The 23,061-nt window shown below is 40.3% G+C and overlaps 1 protein-coding gene across 6 annotated transcripts in view; it reads right to left on the bottom strand.

The window, feature by feature from the left end:
* Positions 1–457: 457 nt before the first annotated feature.
* The window catches only part of MECOM (MDS1 and EVI1 complex locus), a 46,902-nt gene continuing 24,298 nt past the window's right edge, over positions 458–23,061 (bottom strand). For 3 of the 6 annotated variants that reach the window (XM_074912006.1, XM_074912009.1, XM_074912008.1), the window contains exons 7-14: positions 21,474–21,561; positions 11,171–11,337; positions 9,710–9,787; positions 7,809–7,978; positions 6,558–6,702; positions 3,612–3,848; positions 2,879–3,065; positions 458–1,929 (exon numbers count right to left, since the gene is read on the bottom strand). In XM_074912006.1, coding sequence (XP_074768107.1) covers positions 1,795–1,929; positions 2,879–3,065; positions 3,612–3,848; positions 6,558–6,702; positions 7,809–7,978; positions 9,710–9,787; positions 11,171–11,337; positions 21,474–21,561 — 1,207 coding nt within the window. In that variant the 3' untranslated portion in view covers positions 458–1,794. Of the gene's footprint in view, positions 1,930–2,878; positions 3,066–3,611; positions 3,849–6,557; positions 6,703–7,808; positions 7,979–9,709; positions 9,788–11,170; positions 11,338–18,595; positions 18,623–21,473; positions 21,562–23,061 lie in introns of all 6 variants that reach the window. The other 3 variants (XM_074912004.1, XM_074912005.1, XM_074912007.1) reach the window with 2 other exon arrangements.

Here is a 23,061-nt window from a genome sequence, read left to right as displayed (position 1 = left end):
ATCCCTCCTGTAAAATGAATGAAATACTTCCCTTTTCCAAGGTAGCGCTTTGAAGCTTAAAGGACTGATCTAAAAGCCTCCAGTGGTTTATTTGAGAGACTCTGGACCAAGCCCAAGATGCTTCGCAGTGCCCCACCCTATGGTGACCTTTATCCTCATGACCCCACAGATACGGTCTTTGCTCCCCAGACTGTAGATGAAATACGCCATTCTTGCCCTGACCCAAACACAAGAAAATAAGAAAAAAGATCCCTTTAGTTTTGTAGTCCTTTATTTTTTTTTTTTTAAGTTGATCCTCCCATAGTAATGTACTGAAATGCGTAACAGTTACATTGTACAAAGCATTTAAAGAAAGTACCTCAACTTGCTGATTATTTCAAAATGAGATTATAAACAAAAGGAAAAATAAATCTGGTCCCTCACTAAAGGCCAAAAAAAAAAAAAAAACCCCAAAAAATAACTGAATACCTTCCGTTATTTATTTAATTTTTTTAAAACATAAATTTGGAACACTTCATCTTACAAATAGGATTAACATGAACATAACATCACACAAGCTCGCAGACAACCAGCATAAAATATTGGGTACAGTTTTTTAATCAGAAGAATCATGCTTTCATGAAGAAATTATAACTGTTTATACAATCGAATCAATTTACTGTATTACAAAAAAAACCTAAGTCGCATCTATAGTTATTTAGTTCATTAAAAGGCAAAAATAAAAGAGGAATGTAAGAAAATTTCAAACACTGTTTTGCACTCCCATATACACAGATCAGTTCACCTCACTTTTTTTTGAAGTACATGGGTGCCTTACATCTTAACGCAGTGGGGGACTGGAGCAGTGCTGTTTGTTACAGGAACAGTGCTATTTTAATCAACAAACAATCGTTTGCCAACAAATAAATACATGGTACACACAACACAAAGAAGAAATTAAAGGGTAGGGGGGAAAGGAAACAATACAACAAAATAGTGACATGATTGTCGAAAATTAAAATCTCCTTACAATGATTTGAACTAGTGGTGCTGTCGATGAACGCGGTGCTTTCACGGATTTATCTGGATGATTTAGCTTCTTGGAGTAGTGAACATTCATAGTTTACAATATACACAAGCCTCTTATGTATTGTTTCTCAGAGTTCTTTTTTTTCTTTCTTTTTTTTTTTTTTCCTTGTTTTTCCTTTTTTTTAACAATGCAGTTGAGAAGGCAAAAGAATTACGGAGAGAACAAAATATTCCCTGTTACTTCTTTCTACATTTACGATGGATAGTGTGCATTTGATAGAACTAGTTTCTTTCTTTGAAGGGCTAAAATGCATAAAGCTTTAATGAAGAGATTTGTACACAAAAGCAACTGTTCCCAATCCTGTGTCAAACTATCTTATACAAAAAGAAAATCAATTCAGTTCCTACTTTAAAGGAGTGCCCATGTGTGTATCAATGCAGTCTTAACCCTTTTGCCTCTGCCCCTCAAAGCCGGGTGAACTGGAAGACACTTTTTCCCGGCCCCAGTTTACATAATCCACTGAAACTCTTTTTTTTTTTTTTTTTTTTTTAAAGTCGCATTGATCCTCCAGAAGTCAGCAGCTGCCTTTGCTGTGCAAAACAAAATATTGAGAATAAATAGTTTCTTTCTTTTTAAAATTATTCAGTTTAAGGTCACCGGACTTTAAATGAGTGACCCTGCAGATTTATAAGGCATTCTGCTCAGCAGTCTTTTAAATAGTCATATATGAAAGAGCCATGCTACTGGTTTGGACTTGGTCCCATTCTCGGTAAGACTTCACAATGTCATACATGACTGATGGATTGAATGGCGCTGGATTCTGCAGCGGCTCTCGCCATACTGTGCCACATATTGGGAGAATTGTGGGATGCAGAATGAAGGGAGTCCTTGTCGGAGAGAGAAAGCATCATCGCATAGGCCTGGACAGGGAAAGAAGAAGGACAGAGAGGTCACAATCCTGCAGTGCAGATCTCAGCTTGGACCCGTGCCACCACGACGCGGTTGGGGGATCATTTAGGCTACAACCGCTGTTCTCAACTTATTTACAAAAAAAAATCAAAATGCATTAGGTAAAACCACTGTCAACCTTTTCACTGACACTTGACTCACTAATAGTAATAATAATTTCTGCTTTCATCTGGCTTCACGAAGCTCTAAGAAACCTTTGATAGTAGACAAGGTCCCAGAGTCTCCTTTGCCTTCAGATTCTTGGCACAGGAGGCTCTTTTCAAGAGCCTGAGGAATCACATTATCCCTTGGCTGGTCCTGTATTTCACCAACTACCACAATCTCCTTTGCTGACATTTTGTACATGCATATTCTGCAGTTTTTAAAACAGGAATTTTTTAAAGGGACTAAGAAGACCCATTTTAATTAATGGGTTTTTTTTAAAAACAATAAATAGCACTAGAATATCAGTCTAGTTACTGTTTTAAAAACATGCTGAGGACCTAGAGGCAGTAACATCGAACAGACTATAGAAAAAAATACCAAAAAGCCAAGAAAGCCAGAAAATTGAGTCATATCCCTGCAAGGCTGCAGCTAAACTCCACAGCACCAGTGTGACCACGCTGGCTGTCTGAAAGCAGAGTGGGACTATTTCTTATCATAGCATTTCTGTGAGTGGCAGACAGGAACAAAAATAGCAGAAACAAGTAAGAAAATCCTCTATTATCGGGGACCAGAGCAATCCACCATGTCTCCCGGGTGTGGTGGGAGCACAGCGGGAGGCTGGGACAGGCTGAGGTCTGTGGACATGGAGCACAGCCCTGTCTGACGAAGCTGAAACGACCCTGCCTGCCACACACTAATAGTTTAATCCTTCGGGTATTTGGCGACAATAACTTTTTAACTGAGTTAAGCTTTTACCTGGGATTTGGATTTCCTGTACAACGGTTGTTTTAGGTCCTCTGGCAGCTGGGAAGTATTGAAAGCTGCCAATTCAGCTTCACTATATTGATTTTCTTCCATTTTCCTCATTTTGAGGCTATCTGTGAAGTGCCTTATATGGTCCAAAGCTGAAAGTCCAGTCTTATTATACTCCTCCTCTTTATACCTACAAAAACACCATGGAGGTTTTAATGTCAATTAAACGAGCCTCTCTGCGTTCCCTTGTCCTCTCAGATTTATACATCTGAGCAATTTCCCCCTTTTTTATGTTCATAAATCACCTTGCCCTGTGGAACTGTGATCCTGAAATAAAACAAATTCCCCTTTCTTTTCTGAAATGGAGAGGGTGGGCAGTGGGAGCAGGGGAGGGAGAGGTCGTTTCTCTCCTGGTGTCTCCACAGCCTTTCACAAGACCATTACGGGAGATCCAGGTCGGTTTATGGAGCAGATAACGTCTCTGCCATGAATGTTTCCTGTCTCACCCAGAACCTGACAATAGCTCCCCGAGCACAGTTATTTTTCCTCTAAAGGGCTGAGGAGACTGAAAACAGGGCTGGTATTGACCCAAACAGAGACGCATGTTGCTATCGTAACTGGGAAGCTGGCTGCTTCGGACCAGTTCCCACGGCACACAGTTTGGTGCTGGCACTCTTGTATGGTTTATTGTTTTTATTCTGCATATCGGGCACACCAATACTCGGAAGGAACCAACCTGCCAGGGGAAGCTTTGCAGTTCATGTCCAAAGTACTCGTTTCCTCGTAATCCTCCTCTGGAGTCCCCTCGTGCATGTCACTTGTAACAGGCTCTTTGACGGCTTTCCCTGCAATTTCACTCTCTTCATCTTCTTCATCCATCATTACTTCATCTTCTGCCTCTTCGTCATCCAGCAAATCTGAGTTCTGGCTGGCTACCATGGCTTTTTCATCCTTAAAGTGGCTGCCATTCATTCTGAAAGTACCAAAAACAAACCCAAGCAATAACCACCAGTTAGGAAAGCTCCTCACCAGCAGATTGTTGGAGGTAGATCTGAAAAGAATCTGTCCCAGTAGAATAAAGTGATTTCTGTATTTATATCTTGTTTAACTTCAGATATTTCGGCAGCATTGGAGAAATTCCACTCAAAAATCAGTGGGACATTACAGTACCATCAGCATGGGATTTTCCCGTTATCCTGCTAAAACTACTGTTCTAGCTAAACTAATGCTCAGATATCTATTCCAAATTTTCTCACGCATTATTTCATCTCATGTTTCCAATCATATGTGTAGTCTGGGCGAAACAACTCATTGCCTTTTAACAGAAGTTGTAGGGGCCAAGAAACTCTGAAAATCAGATCCGGCATTTTCAAAAATGACATCCAATACCACATTCAGAGTTTTACAATCAAAATTACACGCATAATTAATTTTGCACACTACCACCCATTTGGAAGCCATACTACTTCACTGAACGTATGGATTACATACATGGGAACCTAAGGGACTTCAGCTGAAGACCTGAAGAGTGGTCTGCAATATTGCCTCCACGCTGAACTACTTTATTGACTGATTTGAAGGGTAAGAAGTAATGAAAAGAAAGGTCATATAGCATTTTAAGTGCATTTATTCTTATTAAATGAGTAATTATAGCAATACGCACACGGAAAACCATTTGGTCTACCCACTGGTATTGCGTTGTCCTTTGCTTTCAGACAATGACTGCTCTTAACTACTTCCTATGGGATTTTATCAAGGACGTAGTACCCATGCTGAAGCAGGGGCTCATTTGCTAATGGCCTTAACCCTGTAGGGTTCTGAGCATCCGCAGGTACATCGTATTAAATGAGAACTAAAGAAATTTGGCACCGCCGCATCAACAAATGCATGGCCAGAGGTACTAGTGGTGTAAACGGGCTGAACTCGGTGGAGCCGCGTGAATTCACGCTACCAGTGTATCTCCTCCACTGCGTTACGTAGCACGGAGGCCTTGATTCATCTATTGTTCTCATTGTGCAAAAGGTCCTTACTCTTCCAGGAATACAGTTATAAAAATGGAAACTTTATTGTCTGTCTGCAGTTTGGTTTAGACTCTGTGTGCTTCAAACTGTGCAGGACAATATGGAATATACCAAAAGTTTGAGCAAGATAAGGATGAGCCCTAGCAGCGTACTTGGCATTTAGCATTTGACTCGCTGTTGTAACAGATGTACTCTCTTATGGAGCATACACAAGTGAAAGGTAGTTTCTTGTACATAATAGAGTTCCATCTATTTTCCAAGCAAATTCCAGCTGTTCGTCACAAGGTTACTATTGCATTAGTAAAAAAAGCCAGGAATGGTCTGTTTAGATCACAGTATCAAAAAATCTGAGGCCGTGCAGAGATCGAGAGAGCTGAAGCAGCCACCCCCCTCTAAGATAATCAGAGCAATATCTCTTTATCATCTTTTATTTAAATAGGCAGAAATAAGAAATTGTTGAGCACAGTTTGGGCTGCCAACTTGCTTGTTATGCTCAATTGAGGCTGCTAGAAATGAAAGGGAGATGGACTACAACCAAAGTAACAAAAGCCATGTGATTAAGAAAACAGATTCTCTAATTATGCTTTCAAATGCAGCAATTTGCCAGGGATAAAATATCCATCAAGAGCAGTCTGAAGTGCCAAATTTAGAAAGGAAACACTGCACAACCCAGCAACCTTTCCACTTTGCTGACTTCCTGTCAGAGGACATGTTGAGACCAGATGTGCAAAGAAAAAATCCCAAGTCCTCATTGCCAATCAAGATGGAATGAAATTTGAATATGCATGTAATCACTTAATCCAATACTTTTGTGGAAATTATGTTATGTCCACCATTTTCATCCCTTCACAAAGGCATCTGGAAATTGAGCAGACAATGAAGGTTGTCACCAACAGTAAGAAATGTTTGATGCTGATAATGTAATGCCAATTTAAAAGTGCAAATAATGCATAATGCAAAAGCAGTTTCAAAGAAATATGTATAGCTGATGTATGTATCCATGCTACAGACTTTTGTGCTTAGCTGTATTTTTATTAGCTGAAAATATTTAGAAGTGGTCTCTCTTCTGTTAGTTCAGAAAAATTGAAACACTCATATACTTAATAAATCTTAACAGGAAAAAAATTCTCACTGTGGACTACCAACGCCTACCCATGGCCTCACGGGCTTTTTGCTAGTCAGCATCTTTCATGAGATTGAGTTACTTATGGGAAAGGACTTCCCGTTAGAAACTTTCACTTGATCCAAGAATTCAGCTTAGTCTACTTTATTAATTACACATTTATATTGGATTTAAATCGTAAGGCATTCTACATTTAGCCACAGGATGTAGAATTCACCTGTTCTGCTGTGAATGTTAAAATGAGGGAGTTTTTCAATAGACTTAAATCAATGACGAGAACTTGAAACTGAGAGCTCCTGATACAAGGAGAAATGTGTTCATAGATGAACCTTCTGTCCAGCATCTGTCACTGGAAATATGGTTATGCACAAAGGGGAGGGAATCAACACATTTCTTTTCATAAGACACCGAGATGAACACCGAAGCAATCAGATTTCTAAAATAACTCTGGCTCCAGACTTCATCAAAAGTGAAAAATCGGGCTTAATCTGGAAAAAGAAGAATGTCACCTTTTGAAGTCAGATCAGTTGCAACTCACCTCTCCTCTGAGTTTCGGGGGGACTGATTGTTGTGGTTGCTGTTTCCAATAAAATTCCTAATTTCTGTGAAGTAAGAGTCTTCCTTGTCGTCTAGGATTGCCCCTGTGCTTTCCAGTTCTGAGTGAGGTGAAGATGTTGCAGTACCTTAAAGCAAAACAGAGGACTTCTGTTGTTGTTCCTTTACATTTTTTATAGTTAACCATTTATATAAAATTGAAATTGAAACAATGGTTAAAATGAGTGAGAGCCAGAAAAAGTTGGTCAGTTATCCATTGGCTTTTGGCCATAAAACCAGGAATTAGAAGGGAAGTATTATCCATGGGCTAAGGTGGTTTCCAACCAGAACAACTGCTTGCATGCTGGGTGCCATTTCCATGGTTTATGATCACTTTTGCCAAGTATCTTTTACAACATCTCCCTCTTGTTCCCTTCAGAATTCAAGCCTGTCGGTCAATAACTGTGTTAGACCCATGGCTAAACTGAGCAAACGGAACTTCATTTTAGCTACTAATTATGTAGTTTTGCTTAAAATATGGGGCAGCCATTGATGTAATCACCCAGGTTCGTTAGCACTGAGAGAGCAATGACAGACGTCTCTGAGCACTGAGGAAAAGACAGCTCTGCACTCCCTTCAAGTACCTGGTTACTCCCAGTGAAGCAAAACGTAGACTGAAAGGACTGCAGACAGGGTTTTCATTAAATCCGGAAGATACCTAAACCAGACCAATGACATCCACTACCTGCCACTGCCTTTGCTGCTGCTGTGCAGTGACTGATTTGCTCTGGGGCTTGGGAGGCACCATTACCTCCATAATAGCTAGCGCTTTTCAGCTCCTGACAGTGGGAATATTTTAGAAGGTGCCAAGAAAATCTTTTAGAGTGCCCCCTGAGACTCTAAATCTAGGACTCCTATTGAGAGCCAAGTGATTGCGGAGATGGGATTAAACCAATTTTCCCAGTCTGTTCTCAAAATGCTATGGTTGGCTTAATTAAAGCCAAAAGAAAAGACATCATCCAGTAGTATTAAGATGTACAAGGGTAGAGTTTACGCTGGGATTTTCAAAGCACTTTAAATGTCAGCAGAGCTTAGGCACTTACATATTTTCCAAAAACCCACCCATCAGAGCAGACGGTGCAGAGCAACGTGTGCCTGTTGACACCCGGTAGCATCGAAAGTGAACGTGCAGTCCCTGTGTATGAACGCTGGTGGTACATAGGGCACACACTGGGCAGGGAAAAGGCATACATACCAGACATGTTCCCATTCTCGTGCTTTTTTAGATGTCTGTCAAGATTGGTTTGTTGGCCAAAACACCTGTCACACAAGTGACACTTGAATGGCTTCTCTTTATTGTGGATGTTACGGACATGCCTCTGCAGGTTAGAAGATATGCTAAAGGATCTGTCACAGTATTTGCATCTAAAAAAAAAAAAAACCAAACACAAAACATGTGGGTAGCAAAGGGTTTGTTAGTAGTTGGAAAAGTAAGATTTGCCCTAAGATTCACGAAGCACCTTCTAGGTCCCGCCTCAGTACCCAGCTGCAGTTCCTTGGTCCCTACTGGGGCAAAACCCTCCCTGAAATAAAGACGAGTAACTGGAGAGCTATACTCTTGGAATGGAGTTGTCACTTCTACGGTGGGTTTTTTAGCTTTAATTCAAGTTAGGCTTTATATTTTAAATACTGCCATTAGGAATAAGCATAGTATTTCAGAGTTAATGGCATCAAATTAGCTAAGGTAATTGATTCCCATGTTTTCAAAACTGTTGCACGCAAAGTTAGGAAGTTTGAAAACAGTAGAGCAATAACTCTATTGTTTCATGTGCTGCCAATACAATACAATTAAACACTTTTGGAAAAAACATGAAACAGACCTCTTCTAATGCTCAAATAAGGTAAAAATGGCTATTTCTTTTCCTATTCTAAATTATACTCTGTGATTAAATCTTTTCTTGAGGAATTAGCTTGCTCGATTGCTAATCCCAGAGGAAATTCGGTTATCTTGCAAAAACCAGCAATAAACAATCCCAACCTTTAATACTGTGCCAATGTGAGTAGTTTAGTCTATCACTCTGGTACCAGAGGCATCAATTTTCATACTCTGTAGTGATTTGGAGTCCCTAAAGCCTTTACTGTATTGCTCTTTAAGCCATTACTAAGTCATACTATAACTATTCCAAATTCTCTGCCTGGCAACTAGCCAACAGTCTTCACCACTTTAGTTTTTCAATCTTTTACTTATCCCATGCTTCTCTTACACTTGTCAATGATGTCAATTTTTTATTTTTTTTTTTTTTTAGTGCTGAAATCGTCTATTATGCTACTAATTGCTCATGGCTTCTATGTAGTGGACGGGTATAACACGTATCAAGAACTGCCTTCAATAAAATTAGATGTGATTCTCATTTTCTAAAGAGACTAAAGGCAAAAACTATATTGTTTCCTCACAAACAACAAGCTTACTCTGCTCTTTACAGCTCATAAAACGCAGAAATCAGTGCATTTGTTTTACTGGAACATGAACTGGCTTCTTTCCAGTTGATTTAAATGAGTCTTTCATTTTCAATAAGGTAAAACTTCTACACACATTTCTGCATGCAACTGTCCTGGATACAAAATCACATACATATTCTTATCAACAAGAGAGTACACCCACATGGGCTTCGGTTAAGCAGACCTCAGAATGGATCCAGTTTAGACAGGAAACAAATAAAAACAGTAATGCCTTTGCAACCAGGACCCTTCAGAAATCAGACGATTGATGAAACACCCAAATTCAGGCTGCAGAAAAATTTAGGCTGCTCTTACAAAAAAAAAAAAAAATTTTTGCAAGGGAAAATATGACCATAAACCCTATGGAAAATCACTTCAGCCATGCTGGTTCAGAAGTGCCAGCTATCCTGCAAGGCAAAGGTAAGACTTGCAGATGGCACGCGGGCTAACTAGGATCAAAACCTTTCCCCATCTCTGCTGCTCCAATGCTGAATATCACTATCGAATGCAAAAAGCCCTATTTGAGACCAAAATACAATGGTGCATCATCATTGCCAAGGAGCGAGCGCTGGAGCTGGTAAGCAAGGTTGTTGAACACCCATTCCCTTGCTTTATTCACTTGATGACACCGCAGACAAGGGTAAGGGGTTGAGGTACCTATAGGGCTGCTCTCCAGTGTGCGTCCTCAGGTGACGTGTTAGGTTTGCAGATCTCGGGAAAATCTTGCCGCAGTATCTAGGATAAGAAAAGGTTCGATAAGACAATGCAATCTTCAATGGCTTCATCCCAGTTTGAGCTGCACTGGATGCACAGCCCAAATTGAATCATTAATATATGGTACTATTGGCATCGCTTTGGTGTAACAACTTTTCAATAAAAGCATTCAGCAAATGTGATTGACACACACACACACACAGATAAGAACGGGACTGAAAATGCTAGCACTGACCAGCTCTTCTTGTGCACAAGAAAGAGATAGGTGATAACATACCAGTTTTAAAGATCACCCCAAATTCCTAAACTCCCTAGGTGATTACTGGTCACATTCGGATTTGGAATCAGGAGAATCTGTTATTAAAGCCTTGGATTTCTGCCTCCATGTAAGCAAATTTCAAACCTTTCAACCAATTCTACGTGTCAGCAAATGTGGCATCATTCTGTGCATTGAATAGGATCAGAGCAGACAAGACTCAAAGACCTAATCCATCAAGGTATGTTTCTATAACAACATGTCTTGAAAGAAGGTGACATGTTTTCAAAAAGATCAGATAAACCGATACGCCAGTGTCAAATGCCTGCGCATTCTGGAGATGATATAGAGACCTAAATAACGCAATTTAAAAACCATTCTGCAAACTCGATAATATGTCACAGGAAAAATAATGGCAAAAAAATATATTATTATGACCCTCCCCCTTTGTTCAAGTAACAGATTAATATTCAGTTTGTAATTGGCCCAGTTCTATTAATGACATTCAGCCCATTTTTGCATGGGGACGGTGCACGCACAGCACTCTCTTAAGTGAATGAGGATGGTGGCTGCTCCACGTGACAACTTTGAAGATTGCATCCCTTCACTTTTAACATCCCATTTATTTTTTCACAACGTGATGTATAAGCCTTCAAAATACCCACACAGCTAATTCTGCTCTCCTCGACAAAGCTCCCATTCATTTTGGTTGCACGTACAATGACTATCTTCATTGTATTCATTGTAATTTTTTTTAAGTCTGTACACATAAGTCCTAATAAGTCATATATTTTATCACTGATCCTTTTGGATATTAAAACCAGAAGCCTGAGAAAAAAAATATGTCTGTAGTTTATGATCAAAAAAATCAATAATGAAAGCACATTTGTGCATATGAAAGTGATGAGAAAATTTGGAAGAAAGAACTGTTTATATAATAGTTTCCACCTCATTTATCAAACTGGTACAGGGCAAACTCTTTGTTTCATAACACCAGTAATTTAATAAATAAAGCCCAAACCAAAACACTTCCCATGTTTCACTGGGCACAGAGAGCCCTGAAAGACCCACCACGGTCCCCATCAACCGTCCGAGCAGGGGGGATTTTGGAAGCCCAGGAGGGCAACGTGGGGTGACCTTGGGGCTACCTGCAGGTGTAGCGCTCCTTGCCCTTGCGCAGCAGGGTCTCGGGCAGGGCGCTCGGTGGCGCGCGGAAGTTGAACATGGATGGCACCGATTGGATCAGCTCGTTGGCCTCTGGTTTCAGGGCGCTAAAGCTCTCCAGCTTTTCGGCCATGTTTTCTATAGCTGACATCTGCAACAGAAGATAGCAGAGAACCCGTCATGGTGAATACTGCTTCGGCTTTCTGACCTCACTGGAAACCCAAAAAACAAAGAACATACAGAGCCAAGAGGAAAAAAAAAAAAAAAAAAAAAAAAAAAAAGGAAAAAAAGAAGAAAAGCAAATGTAGAGTTGCAGTCTCAAGAATTATGGGGCAAATTAGGCAAGGTGGTGGTCACGATGTTGTCTCACTTGGAATAATGCCCATAACTGTTTATCTGCAAGGTCAGCACACAGCAGAACTCCTGTCCTTATTGCTATAAGGGAAAGCTGCTTCCACACAATCTAAATCAGCTCATGTTCATTTCTTCTTATTTTTAAGACTCAGCTTCTATAAAATTCCAGTTTATGCTGTCATGCTCTCTGAGAGTATGCATCCCATGTACTGAAACAACTGCCTGTTTTTGACCAAATCAACAGAAAAAATAGAGATCCCAACAATAACTGAATTCCTACAGTTTGGGGTTTTTAAGGACTTGCAGAGGACAAATATTGCAGAGGAAACCTTACAAACACTCTAGCTCAATCAAGGGCTTCGGTAAGCCAGATCCAGACAGGCTCCATCAATATCCCAGCCACATCCAACCATCCAGTCCAGTCTTCTTGCCCAACACAGTCAAAGATTATGAGATAAATCCATGAGAAGTGAAGCTTTGGTGCTATATATTTACACTACCTGTTAGATGCCTATCCTATTTTTCTACAACCTCTTAATATTCCTGCTCTACCTTTAGTTGCTTGTAAACCCTGTGTACTTTGGGATGCCTTCACTCTTGGTTAGCTGCCTGTAATTTTCAGGGAGTGAGGATTAAATAGTTTCTGGAGAATGGTTTCCTTTAAGGTGTCTGGAACTGACCATAAAAAACCCCTGCTCCCTCCAAAACCTCAAACATTGTCACTTTGGAGAGTTCAAGACTGCTGCTGAGCCTACTGACAGGTGAGAGTAACCATCTGCCTCTTCGTAACACCACAGACAAGTGGAAAAAAAGAAACTCAAGATCTCACCTACAGAGCATGAAACCCACAGCTTGAGCCCTGTTCAATATCTTATTTGTAACAAAGGAGGAAATTATACAAAAGACAAGATGTTGAATGCTCCTTAGCTAATAATACCTTTACAGTCCATTCTTGAAAATCCACAGAAGACTGCTCTGATTGTTGGGATTTTAAAATTGTATTTTAAAGGGAAGAACTGCATATTTGTTGGGATTTTTAAAATCTTATTTTAATGGGCAGAACTGCACGTTTGTCTCCTGGAATGACTATTCACATGCTGGTTAGCTCTGGCTTTGGGCTGGGTTTTTTATCCCTTTAGCCTGTAGCCTGCCCTCTCATTTCATGCTCAGATTCCTAATGCTGAGTACAAATTGCAATGTACAGGGTACCACTGCCAATTTGCCAAATGTCTTTCATCAAACACAGTGGAAAAAAAAAAAAATCTCAGAGGGAAGTCAAGATACATTTACTTGTCAGACAACAAATGTGAAAGCATTGCGAGGCAGTAGGGGCTGTAAGCTCTGGGGTTTGATTCATAATCACTCAGCTGCTAAAACATTCTCCACAGATGCAAGTGGACAGCACATTTGTCAATATGAAGGATTTTGACATGTACTGATCACAGGCATGAGATATGTAATGATGATGCTGCTGGGAGAGGAGGTAATTCTATCTCAGCACCGAGATGTCATTATCAACCCATACAACTCAACATTACCATATATTTCTTTTTCTATGACTTCATCTTTTTCTTTAGTCAGAATTGATTCTTAAAGCTTTTACAATAGTCTTTCCACTGCCTTTAATTCCTTCTAATTGTTCCCTGAAAGAATTCATTCATCTGTTCTGCAATTGCGGAAAATAAATTGTTTGAATGAATAATGACCTTTGGCCTCCAGGCTGATTAGCAGCGACAAGACAGTGCATGGGTTATGATAGCACATATTTATGGTGAAGAATAATAAGGGCATTGAGAAGTATAATAAATGTTTTATTTATGTATATTTAATATTCAAGTCAGTTTCATTATCTAGTGGTTTTAAATCATTTTTGGATCACCATTTCTCATGTACATGGTCCTTTATGGTAATATATTAAAGCAACTATTTTCCCTTTTACATTTAAAATGGCTTAGTCATGCTTTTTTTTTTTTAGTTCTTATTTCCAGGATTTTGCAGAAGAGAAATTGAGACTGATTCTTCTCTACTGTACGGTGCTGCAGATCAGCACTACCTCCAACACTGCCTCCAGGATTACACCAGTCCCAAAATAGGTATGAAATCAGCATCTAATCTTAAATCCCTCATTCAGAGGAAACACAAGCACTTCCAATTATTTTAGAGTATTACTCGCTTTCCAAAAATATGTTTCTCGCCATAGGAATGACTATTGCGGGGTTTGTTGGTTTTGTTTTGGTTTTTTTTTTAAAGATTGATCTACGTAGTTACCTGGTATGATTTAGATTTTCCAAGAAATACACCGACAACAACGGGAAGTGCTCATCCCTAAGCCTTTGCTGATATGAGGTGGTGTCATCCACCACTGTTAGGATAATTATAGTCGTTACTATCTGCTGGACATAGGGCTCACAAGAACCGAACTGGGGTCTTTTCTTAAGAAGTCCTGGAGCTTCTGGTGCTTGAGGCCTTCAGGAAGCAATTCCCTATCATGAGATGGACACCTGGGCTGAACGGGCTTGTTCCAGCCTATAAAATCCTGTCAGCTCAGACCCATAACAAGCTCTCAACTACCTTATACGCAGGCAGACAGCCCCTGCTCATGAGTCTACTTGCAAAATATTGAGTAATATGAAACCCGGGGTTTGTCACACTGAGGACTAAGGCATCAAAACCAAGCAGGAATTATAAACCTGGGACACACTTTCGGGAAGCCAGTAGCCTGGTCTCGAGCAGTGGCCCCAGGGGATGCGCAGGAGGGCGGGCAAAGGACAGACCTTCTCCCCAGTGTCTTCTCTCACACACCAGCAATGAGAGGTGCAAGAGCCTTAATTGGAGGTTGCATCTCGATTGTGGTGTTGAACAGCCATTGGTGGCTGCTGCTCCCATTCATTTGGCTAAACCCTTTTCAAATCCATTTATATTTTTGTCAAGGAGAGTTCACCAATTTAATTAGGTGCATATGAAAAGATACTCTTTTGTTCCTTCTAAGCCTTTTGCCTCATAATTCAGCTGGGTGCCTCTCATTTTTTTTTTGTATTGTTAAAACTAATGAATAACCATTTCTCATTCAGGTTCTGCTCACCATTCATGGTCTCACAGAGCTGGGGCACAGCTCCCTCGGGCATTTCTTTTCCAAGCTGAAAAAATCTAAATCTACTTAGTCTCTTTGTATGGAAGCTGTTCCCTACCTCTGATCATTATTGTTGCACTTTTCTGTGTCTTTTCTAATTCTACTATGTCCTTTTTGAGAGGGACTTCAGCTGTATTCAAGACCTGAAGGCAGCATAACATAATGATATTTTCAATTCCTTTCTACTAAGCACTCAGATGATATTTTCATAAAACTATCAACTTCAAGATCTTTTTCCCGAATGACATGACTTAAGAGTCACACTTTCCCCTCAGTATTACCGGGTACTTACTGACATTGAGTTTTACTGCTATTTTAATCCCTGGTGACTCAGCTTTCTGTGAATCTTCTGCAAAATCTTCATAGTCATCTTTGGATTTAGCTATTCCCAATAAAGAGTTGCAAACTTTGTTCTCTGCCTGGTCACACTTCTTCATATGTCATTTACAGACATAGGTCATAGTTCAGATCTCAGTGACACCCCAAGGTGGACTCACTGATAAACTTTGATGATTGTAAAAATCACTAATTTATTCTTAACCTTTTTTTCCAAGGTTTCTTTTTTTGGACTAATTATTAACCCAGGGGATGACTTTCCCTCTTCCACAATGAAACTCCCTCTTTCAGCTGAAATAGAACTGAAGTAGCTCTTACTCCTTCAAAACACCATTACGGCTGATTGAAAAGCAAGACTTGCCTCTGTAGGAGCTGTGTTGACCATGGAGATGCTACTGGTCAGAAATCCACCAAATTCCTGGAGCAAGCTGTTGGGAGCAAGCTCTTGGGAGGTTAGGTGGGTGCTTGTGGTCACCTCCTCCTCTCCAGGAATGATCCCTGGGGAGCACCAGTGAGGCAGGAGTGCGGCTCGAGCTGCTGAGCAGCACTTCTGGGGGGGGTCTGCACCCCGGCTGAGCACCCAAGGGCTGTGGCAATCCCTGAATGGGGATAGGGAGGAAGGCACAGCTTGACCCCAAGGATGGGATTAGTGTAATTGCCATGTCCATAGAGAAAGCCCTCCGTGGAGGTAGGAGAATGAGAAGATCCTATTACATATTTTACATACAGCTATTGCCTTATGGACAAATCATGTCTGCTCCTAATCTGAGGTCAGTGAATGACACTATTTTATATAGAACAGTAACTTTTGATTTACATATATAAGAGTTGTTGATTCTATCTGCGTCCAGATGTCTGGAAAAGGAAGCAGCTTTCCCCCACCTCCCTCCCGCTCCCTGAGAGGCTATTAACCTCCTACTGACGCAAACTAATATGCAGTCACAATTCCCCAGCTCCGACTCAAAAATGCAGACATTACCATAATCGGCTAAAACAAGTATTTATAAACATTTCAACGGGCAAGATATCATCAGCAGGGGCCTTGAACATTTGTCTTAAAATTTATTAACCAACAGGAGAAAAAGTGGCATAAATAAAGCAAAGGTTTGCTGTTGCTGCTTTTTAAGAATAACCTGATGATATGAAATAATCTAGCAGACAATGTCATGAATTACATGACCTCATGTTTTACAAACGCGACTCCTTTATTGCTATTATCGCAAAAACAACTGACTTTATGGCCGTAACTCATGGGAAAAAAAACTGTTCAAATGTTTGCTTTCTATTTTTACTAGTGTTATTTAGAGAAATCTTGAAAACCCAACTACTAAAGCTCAGGATTTCTTCTTCCCCATAGTTCAAATTAGAATGCTTTCTCTAGAAATCTACAACTTGTGAATTTGTTGTCTTGAAACTGTGTGTATTGGGACATCCAGCGATGGAACTTGGCTGAGCTATATTCACGTCCAAGAGACCTATCACACGTGGCTGAACTTTATGAAGCAGTAGCGAGAAAACTCCTGCTGATCTGCAGTATAGTTCCAGAATAACTCTATTTGTATTAATGCAGTTGGTGGGGATTTAGCCAGTCTAACAGAATGGATCATGTTCTAAAACAAGCCCCGTTAAAAAAAAAAACAACAAAAAAAACCAACAAAAAACCCCACCTCTGTTAATGCACTCACCAGATTTCATTTATTTGTAAAATTATTTTAATTATTTACAATGTTTTCCCATAAAGCTAATGTAAATAGTGTCTGACTATAATTACAGAACCTCTTTATAGCAAACCTCTCTTGATGGGACCAGAAGTGGATGAAAGAGTCTACAGACTAAATAAATCGTGATCCGTTCATGAAAGAGTGTTGCCCATTGATTTGCCCTATAGGGTTCCTGCCAAACAATGAAAAACAATCTCAAATAATATTGAAATATATGGCACATGCAACTGTGAATTGAGATAGAAAGGCTCGTGTGACATATTCAGACGCCTCAAGATGAAGATTCATCCACGAATCACCATCCTGCTCTAGGCACTTCATGTTTTAAATACCTATTTCTGCTGCAGCCACTCAAAGCACTAGCATGGCCAGGAGACATAGACTCACAAAAAAAAAAGCAGGATGATGGAAATTTGAGGACCAAGCCAATGTCAAGGAAAGCAGACAGAAGAAACAGGCTGCACTAGGTTTTTCAACTTCCCAAATATGCCCAAGAGCAGCCACTTTTCCGAGAGCAGAGGATTCAGGGTGCCTGGGCCAAAATGACAAATCCTACCATGTGCTACACTGAATTCCCTCTACTGCAAAGAAAATGTTTGGGAACCACGTTTTGGGCTCTCCAAGTCTGGCATCAAAGCCTACCTCCTATCTGCTGAGCTCATTCAGCGCCTATGGGTGCTCACAGGAGTCCTTTGGCGCCTGCTTAGCTCCTTCCATCTCAGGATGCTAGTGCACCTTTTGCAGCTGCATAAATTATCGCTTTACAGGAATAAAATGGGATTAAAAGCCACATGTACACAAAGCAAACGTTCATCGCTGCTTTTGAAGCGTGCCATGGAGGCACACGGAGCAGAGCAGGGCTACGGCCCTGTCTGCAGGGGCAGCACCTCTGAGGGCTCCTGCGCTAGCCCCGTGCAGAGACACACGTGGGAAAGAGTACATGAAGATCTCCGATCTCATTTTGTGAAATTCTGGCTTTGTCTTGTGAAATGAGTCCACGTCGCACTGCGAGGGATAAGCGAGAGTGAGTCAGGACCCGAGCCACAGCCGCTGGCTCCAGCTCTCTCCTCTGAAGCCCGAAGGTTGGGAAAAATCTGGGACAAGTATTTATGGGTTCAGCGCTGCAGCTGAGGAGCCAGCAATGTAAGAGCAAAACACGGTGTTATTTGAGTTGCATCTGCAAAAGCAGTTGCTGTGGCTCTTTTATTTTCATGAACAATTTAGATGTATTAAAAATAACATTTTTTAAAAATAGAAGAGCAAGCTCCAATTTATCCCATGGTATGAAAAGCACAATTCCCATTCGCATAAGGGGGAGGATGTAAGTATACACACAGGAGAAATTTTACCCAAACAGAGCAAATAAATGGGTATTTTATTTCTGCTTTAAGTACAGCAATGAGCAATTAAGCTCAAAACTTCAAAGCTATTAAAGTGACTAACTCCCACTGAAGTCAATGTGAGATAGAAACGTGAAGTCCTCTGAGGCTCTGTATTTTAATGTCTTGAATGCTGATTAAATATTTATAACCATTGCAATCTAACAAGATTTCAGCCTGAAAATTTCACTGTAATCTCTGAAGGAAACATCTTGGAACAATTTCAGTTAAATATAAACAAAGACTGTGTTCTGAAACCCTCACTCAGGTAAAGCTCCCATTGCCTTCACCAAATAAAACCAGCAGGATTAGGTAGGTAAAAATAAAGCCAATTTGACATAAGAAGATATTTATCTGCTACAGCTACAACACTCTGTAGGAAAGCATGGCATGCTCCATAATTGAGTGGTAAGTTATCTTTCATATTATATTTTTCTTAGGCAATTTATTTCACAATGATTAAATCAAAAATATAAGCAATGAACTTACCCAAATTCTTTGATCAGGCAATTGGAACTGGGAGCAAAATTGAAACAAAAACAACACATTATTCCTGCACTGGAACCCTCATTGCAATCAATCTACTAATTAAGATTTTATTTAAAGATACTAACTAAAATGTTATTCTGATGTGTTGCATCGGGATAGTCTCTCCCTAAAAATGCAATCCTTGTAATGGCAAATTATTGTGAAATACAATTAAATGATCGAATTTTCATAGCTTTTAGGCCACTGGCACTGGGAAGAATTTTGCCCAGGCAGAGACAAGGTAAGGACTGCAGGGTTTATGTCTTTAATCTCTACTTCAAAAACCTATTTTAAAGATCCATCTGTTAGCTGTCGTATTAGCCAGTTAAAAAAATTTAATTCTTGCTTCATCAGATGGCAAGTTTCAGAAATAAATTCATCTACAGAAACATAAACTTGTTGGACACAAACAATAATTTTGTTCATATTTTATATATAAATCCTGCAGCAGAAAATTAAAACTTGTGGTGCACTCCACACTTGTACTTTTACAGGGGTGAACAGGACTATAAAGGAAAAACAGCTTTTCTGCAAGCCGTTCCCCAGTCCTCTATAAACACTGCCAAATTCTGCCCTTGCAAACAGAAGACTCCTTTCTATTAAAGTCAGCGAGAAAGCAGATTTTGGCATTTACTCTTTTGACAGGACATGTGATGGTGGTTTAGGGCTTTTTTTTTACAATGTATTAAGAATGCATGTTACACCCATGACCTTTGTATCCATCCATCTCACACCAAGCTAAAGACGTTAGCCCTAGAACCTAGGTAAGAGATAAAATGAAAGCCAGTCTTCACCATGGATTTTTCTTTTCTATTGCACAATGAGAAATGTGGAGGAAAGGGTTTGGCAACGAGGGCACACAACTAGCCTTCCCTCCTGACAGAGGGTGCTGGCTCTGCCCCACCTTGGCTGACAGAGCAGTAGGGAGGTGGCATCCGACACCTCCTGCTCATGCTGATGGTCTTGGTGACAGCACTGGGACCTCCCTCGGGCACCAACAATAGATTTAACCAACTCTCTGTGAAAAAAGATGAAGGGTGAAATCCCAACACCCTGCCTTCTAATGGCAAAATGTCCAATGTCTCCATTCCACCTGCATGCCTACAGCATCCTCACCTAACTCCCAGTAACCCTCCTTCAGTTCCCCATGTAACTCAGAGCCATACAACACTACAGAGAAGAGTATCCAACTCCTTCCCTGCCCACTACAGCCAAACTCCTAACAGTGCATTTTGCCCAAATAGCCTCCTTTCCCACTCACCATGTCACCAACCAGACCAACCTGTGGCAACACCTTCAGAGCATCTTGAATCCAGCTTCACTAATCGACATCAATTGACAACTTTCTGAAAAGCCAGCTACCACTAAGCAAAATAATAGCTTCTACTGTCGATACAGTACCTAAAATGCCCTCATTTAAATATTTTACTATTACTTTACAGCACCTTAGCTGCTAATAGAATCACTCCCTCAATGGAGAGGAACCAGCCTGGTTTTACACCAAGGGGACGCAAAGAGGATCGAGCCCATTTGTGTGTTTGTGCATTAGTACCATCTGCTGTGAAATGGGAATTTTTACTTGTTGCTTTCTAACTTGGGCAAATAAGGTAACTCAGCAAGAGATGCTGAGCTGCTATGAAATCTTGTACATAAATAGTAATTTCAATACTTCATGGTTCTGTCGCTTCCTTCAGGCACTGGAACTGGGTGATTTTCTGCACTGTCCATCCATACAACAGCATTATGTTTCTGTGTCTGCAACTACATATGCCACCAGCTGCTCTTCCTAGTTCTCCAGAAGTCCCATATTTCAGAATATATTCCATACAATTTAGGATATAACAACTGTTGACTTCACTGAGAGAAAAAAAAAAAAAAAAAAAAGGCAAATGGTGGCAGATTATTGACATGATTTGCCCAGGAATTCAGAGGAAGCTGAATCAGAGACAGCAGCTCCTGGCTGTGCACTTAAAATAGATGTATGGGGTGTCATTATTTGGATGAGCCTACAGTCAACAAGGGGTACAAATTTGAAAATACCATAGAGCATTCTATTTCAGGTATCAGATTTAACCCAAATTTTTAGCAAAATCTTCTTAGCAAAGAGGATGAAGATAAAATGAGGCTGCGCACAGTTTGCACACAGGTCCTCTTTCGGTACTACATATACGTTGCAGTTGTTACACCATTTTAGTGACACCCTCCTAAATTTGTGTTATTCCACAAATAAGTAGCAGGATTATGGCCTATAAACAAGACAGCAGCCCTCTCATATAGCACGTCTTCAGGTATGAAGGAGCAGGGATCCTACAAAGTCACTGCACACTCTATGGCCCACAAAACTCTATGGCTACCCAAAAAGATGGAGCATTTGCATTATGAGACTTGAAAGCACTGCATGGAAGGTTTTATCTCTTTTCTAGGACTCCTTAAATATTGATAGCTAGGATGCTCAGCTTTGCTGGCCCAACTCTGAATCTACATCATCTCCTTGTAGTCGAAATATTGATTCCACTATAACGGCCCAGAGCATGGGAGAGTGCTGAAGAAGACACGAATAGCTGCAAGTGTTGGTAGCTACACTACGGTTTTGGAGGAACACGATTCTAAAACATACATGTAGTTTGAATCTGGCTTCCTCTATAATCAAAACATGTTGTTTCATCTGCAAAACATCAAGAAGCTCAGAACAATGCTTATGCTTTTCCACCACAATGGTACAGCAAAAACTGTGTGGTTTAGGAAATACAAAAATGACTAAGACTGCATTCATTTCTCTGCACCTGCTTTGAAGGATCAACAGGCTTGTTTACAACATCAAAATTCCCAAAATACTTACTTGTGGATGAAACAAGAATCCCGGGGAAGGTCTCAAGTATTTCTCTTTTAAAGCTTCCAGTGGGTCAGTTAACTTTCTTTTTTCTACTCTGTAAATGTTAAAATTAGATTTGCTTGTGATGAACCAGTCTCAGATATTAATAATTATACAGCTAATCATGTTTAAAATAATCAATTATACATCAAGTAATCAGAGATAATGGTAAAAGATAAGGAAGTACAGTCAATTCATGATTCCTGTATACAACTGTGGGAAGAAATCAGGCAACCGAGTGTGCTCTCCACTCAGAGGAGAGGAATTCAAAGCAACAGGATCCTTGAGCAATGGGTTCCTTCTCATCTGCTCGTGTGAGATATTGCAGCCACCATCCTGGAAACCTCCCCACATGCACAGCAGTGTACAAGCAGGGCAAGAAATGCGGGCTTGTAGGAATGCACTGAATCTGATAGGCCAGCAACAGACTGCGATCAACTCGTGGGCATTTAGGCAGCGAAACACAGAGCAAATTAATTTAGAAGCAGTGTGGAAATTTGAGGTTTTTGCTTCTTCCGTTACTGATGTGTAGTGTTTAAGGGACAGATCCTGTTGTCTATATGTAGATGTAACTCACGGCAGAGGAAGGCTCAGTATCAACCGGCCTTGTGTAACGCTGACATAATTTGTATTAGTTTGTAATGCCAAACTAATTGCTAGATTTCACTAGTTTGTCATTCAGGACCATAAAACACAGATCATTATTGCCAGTGCTTCAGGCATTTAAAATGAATATGACGCAAAGAAAACCTCTGGTCTAATAAAGATATCAATCTGGCATGAATAAAACTATCTCAGTAAACAGCATCACATCCTGTTTCTTCATAATGCATGCTTGTTGTCTTATGTGAGAGCATTCTACAAAAACTTTGCCCATAGCATTTCTTTTTCAGATATAGTAAGAAATTAACATCATTTACATGGCAGTAACTTCTTTTTTTTTTTTTTTTTTAACAATAGGCTTTAAAATCAGTCATTTATATTACAGACAAATATTTTTATGGCTAATATTTCTCTAAGCTAATTTAGATGCATTTGGCTGGTCACAGATATATGAGCAGAAAGGCGAAGGGCAAAGAAGGGCTGACATACACAGGCCACAGGTGAAATTCAGATCCCAGTGAGAACCATCTCGGCACTACTGGGAAACACAGAGGGATCAGGATTTTACCACGGGTTTTTAAAACCTCAGCTCACTGACAGTGTCTGCTTGTGCACCTGTCAAAGTCAACGACAAGGCTCCCATTGATTTTATAAGGTAGATCAGATTAACTAGCCCACTGGTTAGGCTTTGTACATGCAAGGACATTCCACCTTCAATTATATTAATGAAACGCCCAGCTAAATCAATCCAAATCAGTGCAAGAAAAAGGCAGAAATCACTCTCAATTTACATACTGTTTATACACCTTGGGACAAACTTGCTTCTTTGTTGTACTTATGAGATATTCCCATTTAATTCAGGTCTACTAGAAAGGTGGTGTCCAGCTGGCACCCTGGTGAGATGCTCACTAATTTCCAGGGTGAGGCAGAGGCCAGTAAAGGCGAGTGGGCA

The sequence above is a fragment of the Athene noctua genome, chromosome 8, assembly GCF_965140245.1.
Source record: "Athene noctua chromosome 8, bAthNoc1.hap1.1, whole genome shotgun sequence".
Classification (NCBI taxonomy): domain Eukaryota; kingdom Metazoa; phylum Chordata; class Aves; order Strigiformes; family Strigidae; genus Athene; species Athene noctua.
The sequence above is the reverse complement of the archived record's forward strand: the minus strand, read 5'-3'. Positions and strand labels throughout refer to the sequence as shown.